This window comes from Musca autumnalis, unplaced genomic scaffold, assembly GCF_047663935.1.
Source record: "Musca autumnalis isolate F117 unplaced genomic scaffold, ASM4766393v1 scaffold_3, whole genome shotgun sequence".
NCBI classification, from domain to species: Eukaryota; Metazoa; Arthropoda; class Insecta; order Diptera; family Muscidae; genus Musca; species Musca autumnalis.
The window spans coordinates 242894512-242905115 of NW_027411866.1; the positions used below are offsets into that span (position 1 = coordinate 242894512).

A 10604-nucleotide genomic window follows, 5' to 3' on the forward strand; every position below is an offset into this window, starting at 1 on the left:
CGTAACAAACACATGAAATCGACCGCAAATATATATGGGAGCTATATTCCTATATGAACCGATCTCGATATAATTTGTCAAAATTATTTTTAACCAAATCCCGTCTCACATTTCAAATTTCATTGAAATTGAACATAATAGCGTGTTTTGTGCATAAAATAAGAAAATCAGCCGATTTCGATATAATTTGTCCTATTTATTGCTAGAACGAATTCCGTCACGTTTTCCAAATTTCAGTGAAATTGGACATACATAGTGTGACCAAATCTGAACCGGTCTCGATATAATTTGGCACATTTATTTTTGGAACGAATTCCGTCAGACATAGGACGAAAATATATAGGAGCAATATCCAAATCTGAACCGATTTCGATATAATACATTCCAAATATATAGCGAGTTTGGTGCATAAAATACAGGAAATCGTCCGAAAATATATATGGGAGCTATATTTAAATCTAAACCGATTTCGATATAATTTGGCACATTTGTTTCTTGACCAAATTCTCACACATACCAAATTTCATTGAAATTGGACATACATAGTGTGCTTGGTGCATAAAATACAGGAAATCGGCCGAATATATATATGGAAGCTATATCCAAATCTGAACCGATTTCTGTTCAGCGGTTTTCGAGTCTATAAGGTACAAACAACCAAACAAACCAACAAACGTACAAACAAATTTAAATTTTATATATATAGATATAATTTTTGACCGATTTCAGTATAATTTGGGACATTTATTTGTAGGCAGAATTCCATCACACATTCTAAATTTCATTAAAATGGACTGATATAGCTTGTTTGGTGCATTAAATACCCAAATCGGCTAAAAAAGTGATCTATATCCAAATCATAACTGATTTGGCTCATTTATTTCTGGGCCAAATTCCGGTACAAGTTCCAAATTTCATTAATCGGGCGAAAATATATATGTGAGCCAGTGACGCACGAAATGGGATTTTTTGAATTTTTGCTCTAAACGGGGCGCGCAGCTGGATTTATCTAAAAACATATTATTTGATTGTAGTACTCGAGATTTCGCTCTTTTTAATGTAAAACATGAGCGTGTAGCCCTTATAGGATCACAGTAATCTGCGCCCAAACCAGAAATTTTTGTGCGTAAATTTTTCAAAAAAAAAAAACAGTTTTTTGGTTTAAAATTTACAAACGTCATTCGATTTCAGTGGAAACCCGCGTAAATTTAGTTTTTTTTACGTTCCGAATCTAACAAGCCACGGCGCTCCTAAATCCATCTACTATATTGGCGGATATAATACCCCTCAAATTTCGAAAATCTGCAACAAATGTTTTTGAAAATATCGCGTACTTAAAAGCGTTTTGGATGTGTCATTTCTACTCAACTAAATAGAGCGATACGCCTGCTTAAAATGTGCAAAAATAGATATTTAAAAACTACAGCGAATCCGGAAATACAATTAATTTTTTCTTTAAATTAGGTGCGATGCTACATCCACGGCTCTTCATGGATCGCAATGAAACGACATCAAATTAAGTATTTTTTAAAAGTTATAATCGAAATCGGATGCGCATAAAATGTAAATGAACTTCGTGGAAATTGTGACCATTTTACTGTATTTTGCGCCCTAATATGCAACAGATGCTACATCGTGGCCGCCAAATAGAATTCCACAAACTGTACATCAAATGAAAGGGATTGATTCGCTGTGTTGGAAAATCGGATGCGCATCATGTCATGTTCACTATTACGCGGTTTATATGCGTTTTAAATGTTGTAATATTCAGTATAACATTATTTTAATGTTATGCCACAATTGGTATTCCTTGTGATTTAATATAATGTTCTAAAAATATTCGCCAATAGGAAAACTATAAGCAAACAATTTGTTGCAACGGAATATCTTCATTATTGCGTGAAATTTTGACGAAGATGACGAAGAACTCAAACATTTTTTCTTCAACTTTTGCTATAAAACCTTAAAAAATAAAATTATTATAATATGATTTTAATTTTTTTTTTCGTCATATTTTCTTCGTATTTTTGCATATAACATGAATGATATAGCTCCAACCTTCACGACTTAGGTTTTATTTTATTCCTCACAATGTCTGGATGCTGTTATAATTATACCATACAACACTATGTGGGGAGGGTATTATAAGTTGGTTTTGCCCAAAAAGTTTGTAACGCATCGGAAAAATGGTCGTAGACCCATACTTATACATATGTATTTACCAAAATGATTGTCTCGACAAGCTGAGTCGATCTGGCTATGTGTGTCCTTCCGTCCGTCTGTCCATCTAAACCTTGTAATCACGCTACAGGTCGCGTGATCGGATCGTCACCAAATTTGGGGATTTATGAGGGTCCCGGAGGGAAAGAAGCCTATTGATTTTGGTGATGGTCGGATAATATTTAGGGTTCGGATTGGGCAAAAAATATTTGGAGATAAAGTCAACGTTTTTTTCCAAAGCAAATTTCTCAGCTTCTATATGGGGTATACCAAAAGCAAAACATGCTAATAAAAGCAAAAGGTATCACCTTTCTAACTATGTAAAGGAGGTTGTCGTAGGTGGTCAAACAACGAAGACATCGCCTTAGCCGCAAATTAAATCCAACTTTTAATTTTTGCGATTTAAGTTATAATGACGAATATCACAGCGTTGGTTGGCGACTTTCCAAAAGCAAAGTCTGTCGTAGGTGGCCAAATAACTGAGATATCGCATTAGTCGGTAATTCACCCTATTTGTCCATTTTTTTGTAATCACGCTATGGGTCGCAATTTTGATCGGATCGTCAAGAAATTTTGGAAGTTATTGGGGGTCCTACAGAGGAAGAAGCTATAATTTGGTGATGGTCGGATAATATTCAAGGGTCTGACTGTGCAAAAAACTTATTTGGAGAAAAAGTCATTATTTCAAAGCGAATATCTCCGCTTCTATATGGGGTATATTAAAATTGCTAATGGAAGTAGAAAATATCACCCTTGCAACGATGTAACGTAGGTTGTCGAAGGTGGTCAAACAACGAAAATATCGCAATAGCCGCTAATAGAACCCAACATTTCATTTTTGCACTTTTAATAATAATGACGAATATAACAGCTTTGGTCGGGGACCTCCCAAAAGCAAAGTCTGACTATGATAGAAGAAAATCACATCTTTAGAATGATGTAAAGCAGGTTGGCGTAGGTGGCCAAATAACAGAGATGTCGCATGCATCCTTTTTTCCATTTTTCGTGTAATCACACTACAGGTCAAAATTTGATCGGATCCTTACGAAATTTTGGGGGTCGATGGGGTCTCACAGAGAAAGAAACCTATTGATGGTAGGCGTACATCCCACTTTTCCATTTTTTATTTAAGTTGTAAAGACGATGTACTTAAATGAGTTTCAACAAAATTGACCTGTATTAATGAAGACATTCAGAGCAAAGGCGCTAAGATATCTCAATTTTAAAATTTTGAATTTTAAAGCTTAGCTTATGCCCAGAGGTAGTGGTGTAGGGTATCACATAGTCGGCCCCGACCCGACTGTAGCTTTGGCTCCCTTGTTTTTTATATATTTTGTTGTAAGTATAAGCGCTACTGTTTCAAAAATATGTTTGTAAACACGTGAAATTATTTAACAAATTTGATTTTTCGCGAATCCATTAAGACTTTTCGATTTTTTTTTTGCATCCTCGCAAAGGGTATGAATTCAGTTAACAATAATAGGATACCACAGGTTGCTATATTAAGCCGCGATTTTTTAGATTTTTTTCTGATTATCATGATTAAAACCGTCATATCTTTTGCGCGCAACAGGTGGCAATTTTGATAGGTTCGTCCCGAAATTTTTGATGAAGATGAGAGTCCCAGAGAGGAAAAAGACTATTGATTTTTGAGAGATGATCGTATCACATTCAGGCCACCGAATGAGCAAATAAATCTGTAGAGAAATAGTCAATATATTACTCTAATCCGAATATCTCCGCTTCTATTAGGGGTATTCCAAAAGGAGACGTTCTTCTTTTCTCATTACTTGGGATACGTTTGAATGTATAGTCGCCAAAAAAAAATATAGTAAATATCTACATCTTTTATGCTTTTTCAGCCGCAATGTAAATATCTGGTAAATAATGTATTTGCCTTGTATAAGGTTGCACTTGACCATAGGTTTTAGTAGTTCACATAGTATGCTGGATACGATACGATACTTGTCTCCTTTCATGGACATAGGGTGCTCATGTTGCAATAATCAGGAATCCGTTCCTCCTGCCAGATGGTGCTAACTAGCTGATGCAAACAGCTTATCAGCGTATCGCCTCCGATCATGTATAACTCAGCTGGTAAACCATCAGCTTCTGGGGCCTTATTATTATTCAGTCGAGGTTTTGTGGTTGTTATCCCACGATATACGTTGAATACCATTTTCTGTGATTGGTTTTGCGATGTAGTGAGATGATACTTATTTAGTTGCCTTCCACTTTTACTTTGACAGGAAAATCGTGGTATAATCACAAATCGAGAGAAAACAAAAAAAATACACGTTGGCTTCAACCCATTTTTACCTATTTTATAGCATAAATATAGCCACAGCTTCCACGCAAGTTAACTTATAAGGTCAATATGTTTTGCCAAGTCTAAAAACATTTCATTTTATCCAAAAACATTTAATTTATAAAATATACAACCACAATTCGCGAGTTATAAAAGGGTAAACCTTGGCTTCAACTATGTTATAATTTCAAAAATATTTCCCATATACACTTTCATATGGACAAAATGTGCCTCATCGAAATAGTGGTTTTAGACGAAATCCGTTTCAGACAATTAGGAGACTATTTAGCAATGTCCGTCCGTCTGTCTGTCTGGCTGGTGCGCACGATAACTCTCGAACGGATGAACCGATTTGGTCCAAAATTTGGCCTTCGTAATATTTTGTCCAAACTTAGTTTAAGTTCGAAGATGGACCATATCGGTCGACTCCTTAAAGTACCTCCCCCACAAAAGTTGAAAAATGTTCGGAAAAATTGTGCGAACGATAACTCTTAAAGGTAGTAACCGATTTGGTCCATACTTTACACATCGTGAAATTTCTACCAGACATAGATGAGATAGATGATGATGACTTTTGTTGTAACAACTTGTATTTGCTGCCCTCATTACGACGGTACAAGTTTTATGAGGGGCAAATCCATACTTCCTGAGAAAATAGACCGAAAACTGTAAAAACCTATATGGCTGATCCGTACATCCTTCCATACGGTCGGCTGATCCGTTCGCGAGTTATCGGTCCAAAATTTCGCCTTCGTAATATTTTGTCTAAACTTATTTTGAAGATGAGCACTATCGGTGCGCACCTTCGGGTAACCCCCCTAAAAAAGTGAACGGAGCAATCGTCCAACTTTGGTTCTCCCAATATTTGTCTGAATGTAATTTTTATTCAGAAATGGTCCATATCGGTATTCTCTTTATGGTACCTCCCCCACAAAAGTTCAACATTTTTTTAAGAGAAGTTTAGGATCTATTCCATCTATTGAAAATTTATACCGATGCTGCTCCTTGCCGTCTTGTTAAAGCGATATTACGTTTTTCGGGGGCAAGACCACGCTTCCTGACATAGTGGTCCAAAACATTTAAGTTATAAGATGATCAACTGAAATGATTGGTGGGCACAATATCTATCGAAAGTAATGACTCCTAAAATAAGATCCACTTCCAAAATGGACTATGTCGGTCCACTGCATCAAGTACATCCTCCGCAACACTTTTGAGCTTCAAACCCAGTATATTTTTTGTCCGCAAGTTCATTCTTCCAAAAAGGCCCACAAAATCTGCGTAGCCAGTATTAGATTCATATTGGATCTGTCAATATCTCTGTCGGCAAGCCTGACTGATACTTTTTTATTTGTTGAGATATAGAAGTTTAGATCAATCATTCAGATTTTTTTCTCATGTCTTCTGGATTTTGCTTGAAAATCGCAAGTCCTATCGCAATGGGATTAAAGAAAACGCTGTAGCTGTGAAAATTCTCTACAAGAATGGCTTCGTATCTTTTCCCTAGGTTGTACCATTTTTGAGATATATACGTTTAAGTTGGGAAATTGCAGTCATGGCACTGTTTTATAAGGAGACGGTACAGTCAGTCCACTGTCTCAATTTGAACTTCTATATTTCAAAAACGTTAAACCTACAAAAAGACCATAAAGGTAAATCTTGTAAAGAATTTTCATAGCGACAACAGTTTTCTTTGTACCATTTCGATACGTCTTGTGGTATCCAAGCAAAATCGTGAAAACCTAAAAAACCCTTAAAAATGCCGACTTGAATCGCGATTGATTTAAAAAGCGCTCCTGCGATTTTTTGCTGTTTTATTGATTTTTCTCATCTATGAACATTGTAGTTTCAGAATCCGCAAAAACTTCCCAGGTGTAAGCACCTTCCATTTAACGTTGCTTCAAGAGCACCGTGAGAGAACTCGAAATTTTAAATTTCCTAAACTAAGTTTGGAAGAAAATTTTAAAAAACTTTGAGAATTTCTGGCACACTAGCCATTTAAGTATGTGGAAATATGGATTTATTCCGCAAAAATGTGCCGATTTACGGGAAGCCGCTACTGAAAAATATATATAACTGGAAGGAATAATACGATGTGCAAAGTTTGGACCAATCAGAAACTCCCTGCGAGAATTATATTACCGATTTGCCATTCTAGTTGGTGCCGTCAGGGTTTCTTGGATGTTTTAGGCCAATATCTCAGGAAGTATGAACTTGCGCAAGAAAAAAATTGTACTGTCGTAAAGAAAGGACGGGAGGTACCCGAAGGAGTGAACCTATATGGCCCATCTTCCATCTTAATCTATTTTTGGGTAAAGTATTACGAAGTGCAAAATTTAGTTCCAATCGGTCGTTTCGTTCGAGAGTTATCGTACGCACAAGCCAACCAGACGGACGGACATGGCTAAATCGACTCAAAATTGTCTGAAACAGATTTCGTCCTAACATACTTGGGATCTAAAACCATTATTTTGATGAGGCAAATTTTTGTATCGTATAAAAATTTATATACCCTCTATAACGCAAAGGCTGGGGGTATAAAAACAAAATTGTGCAAAGGAACAAAAGGTATTTTCGTTTTCCATGGACCTCAATGAGACAGAATTTTTACAATGTATTTTGTCCAAACTTAGTTTCAGTTCGAAGATGGCAATACCGGTCCACAACTTCCGGTACTTCCCCAAAATATTTTAAAATGTCACTAAAATGGTATGCGCGATTTCCTTTGAAAGGCGCAACCAATTTGGTCCAAACTTTGGATCTCCTGATATTTTGTCCAAATTTAGATTAACTTCTAAAATGGTCCATATCAGTCCTATCCATAGCATACCCACAAAAGTTCAGTTTAGGGTCTGTTCGATCCCTTGGAAATGTATACCGATGTTGTAGGATGACCCACTGAATTGACTAGTAGGAGCGATATCTATCGAAAATATATGACTCCTTAATAGGATCCACTTCCATAATGGACTATGGCGGTCCATTCCTTCAAGTATCTTCTCCGCAACACTTTTGAACTTTAATCCTAATCCACATTTTTGTCGGCAAGTTCAAATGCCCAAAAGGCAACCCCTAATACATTCAATATGTCCGTAGATGAAAGTTTCAATTCACATAGGCTGTGGGTATATCTGTGTCGACAAAGCCGACTGATACTTTTTTACTTGCTATACCCCATCTACATATTTGCGGACGGTGTTATAATTTGGTTTCAGCTCAACAGTTGAAACTACCTTCCTCCACTTTTGTGTGAAGGAAAGTTTTCATAATAATTTCTTCTTAAATTGTGTTTTAAAAGTTAAAAAATCCTAATTGGCTGAATTATACTTTAGTAACATATCCTTGTTCGGACGACTGGTCACATTTATTTGCCTTGCAAATACATTTTACCCTACACGAGTACTCTCCTTCTGTCTGTTATTTGGACATCATTTGTAAAAGAACAATAGGTGCCATTGGATGAAGTTATATGACCCTTACAATTACAACAATGTAGGGCTATTTGCTTTTGCTAATGGTTGTTTATTCTTTGCAATTTTTATTCCTCTTTAGTTTGTCATTTGACAATTCTCTTTATGTCAGTTGTTTGCTTTTCTATTATACGTATGTATGTGTTTGTGTATTTTGTCATTTTCTCTGCCAAATGTGAAGAGTGTTATAAGTCAAATAGTGAAATGTTTAGTTTCAAGTTTCGGTGGGGGTTTAATGGTGTGTCTAGCATAGTGGGTGAAATTGGATGGGTTTCTTGAGTTCAAATTTGAGAAATTTCAAATGTGTTGGTGTTGAACTTGGAGCTGCCATGACAATCTTCAGTTAGTTGACTTGATACATTTAATAACAATCCGAATTTTGTCAGTCAGACATAGTCCGAAGTTTATCCATCTACATCGATTCATTCACATTCATGTGATGCTTATTATAAAAAGATGGCCTGAGCTTATTATTGGCCAAAGCAAGTCTTCAATGCCCTAGTAGTCACTTAAATTAAATGGTGTTGAATGCTTGACATGCCAAGCAAAGTTCTCAAAGTAAGCAACAGCAATTCATTTTGTTTCTTAATTTATTATCCTCAGGCTATTTTCATGCCATACTAGCATTTATGGTCTCGGTCAGTGTCTCATGAAGAGAGTGTGCTAGTGACATTTGTAAACAGCACATTTTAGCCTCAAGGTCTAAAAATATTCTTTCATGTTTAATTTGTCTCTTGGTTGTGTTTCGTTTCGTTTCTTTACATTCACCTTTCAACTACAAAGACACGGCAGATGTATTAGAAGTTCTAACATTTTATACACATCTATTGACATTATCAAAGAAAAGAAAAATGAGTAAGGGGCAAGCAGGACGACTAGGAAGAAGAAACGAAAAACGGAAATGTCTTAGATTGTAAATGGCCATATTTACCTGTCACCAGATTGGCATGATGAAATTGACAAACAGCATCTGCTTCGAACCATGATATCCGATCTCGAAAGAAACGATAAAAGACATTAAGACCCTCCTGTGGCATTGTCCAAGTGTTGCTGACATTTACCTGTAAGAAAAGTTGATAGAACAAAAAGACAGAGAAAATGGAAGAGAAAAAACAAAATACCATTTAGTAAAGTTGAAAGGTCGTTTTATAAAAATAAATATGTAAATGTGTGTGAGTAGCAATGAGGCTTTAATGCATTAGGAGTTATTTAAATTCAACCTAAAGGCATTAAAGACATTAAAGACACGCTTAGCAGCAAAATTTAAAATTATGGATTTAAAGTATTGCGAAAGAAATGTTGGACCATAAAGAGAAAATATGTTTATATACCAACAGATTATTAAATATAATAATAAACCAAAATTAAATGTTGATTTTTAAACAATAATTTTTGTTCCCCCAAACGGATGATTAAAGGTGGATTTTAAAACAATATTTTTTCATCCCCAGCGGATCATTAACCGTGGATTTTTTAAACTATATTTTTCCCATCCACGGCAGTTTATTGAGCGTGAATTTTAAACTATATTTTCCCATCCACGACACTTCATTAAGCGTGGATATTTAAATAATATTTTTTTTCCATCTTCCAAAGTCAAATACCCAAAATGTATCCATGAATATTTAGCCAAGGGACATATTCATCTTATTCTCGTTGTTTTCTTCCTCCTTCCACTTGAAACTATGCATCCATCCATCCCTGACTTAAGATTGACATTCAAATATCGCCACACATTTATCTTAGAGGCTAACATGCAAATTGTGCAACGTTTCTTCATTCGCTGCATTTGTTGTTTTTTTGTCTTCAGTGCCCATTCGTCGGCTTGCAGCAAACACAGAAATTTGCCTTAGCCTGAATGATAAATATGCGGTAATAAAAGTTGAAGAATTTATGCTCTTAAAAGCATTATGCAAAGAACATCAGCAGCAGCAAAAATAACGCATTGCACAAGAAATGTGAATAATTTAAGACAACAGAAGAAAGATAGGTAAGATAGGAAATCCGTTTAAATTCCATTTAAAAACTATGCAGCTCTCGTCGGTAAGCAGTATCTTGAAGTTATAATAATGGAATTTATGTTTTATTAACGTAATTAAAAATTAAATAAGTCTCTGCTTGGGATTTGCTTCAACTACTCCCCGTTGGTTTATTGTTTTAATTTTAACTGCATAATTTGTTTCTTTCATTGTTTTCTCTTGCAATTCGCCGTTTGTAGATGGAAGTAAATAAAAAAGAAATGAAAAGAAAATAAATCAAATGAAAATAATAGAGTTGAGGACACTCAGCAATTTTATTTAAGACTTATGTTATTATAGTTTGCAGCAATTCGTCCTTCAGGAATGTCACAACCCTCAACTGTCAAAATTAATTGTGGGTAATATTACGGCTTTATGTGCGGGCCGCGGCTTTATCGTTTTTTTATTTAAAAAAAACACGATTGTGAAAAAATATTTTTTAAAAAATACACAATTATGAAAAATATATTTTTTAAAAAATCCACGATTGTGAAAAAATATTTTTTAAAAAATACACAATTATGAAAAACATATTTTTTAAAAAATCCACGATTATGAAAAAATATTTTTTGAAAACTACACGATTAT

General features: G+C 35.2%; 1 protein-coding gene across 2 annotated transcripts in view; it reads right to left on the reverse strand.

The window, feature by feature from the left end:
- The window catches only part of LOC141399219 (uncharacterized), a 46042-nt gene extending 35861 nt beyond the window's left edge, over positions 1 to 10181 (reverse strand). For both annotated transcript variants that reach the window (XM_073977550.1, XM_073977549.1), the window contains exon 1: positions 8930 to 10181. In XM_073977550.1, coding sequence (XP_073833651.1) covers positions 8930 to 9122 — 193 coding nt within the window. In that variant the 5' untranslated portion in view covers positions 9123 to 10181. The remainder of the gene's footprint in view (positions 1 to 8929) is intronic.
- Positions 10182 to 10604: the final 423 nt, after the last annotated feature.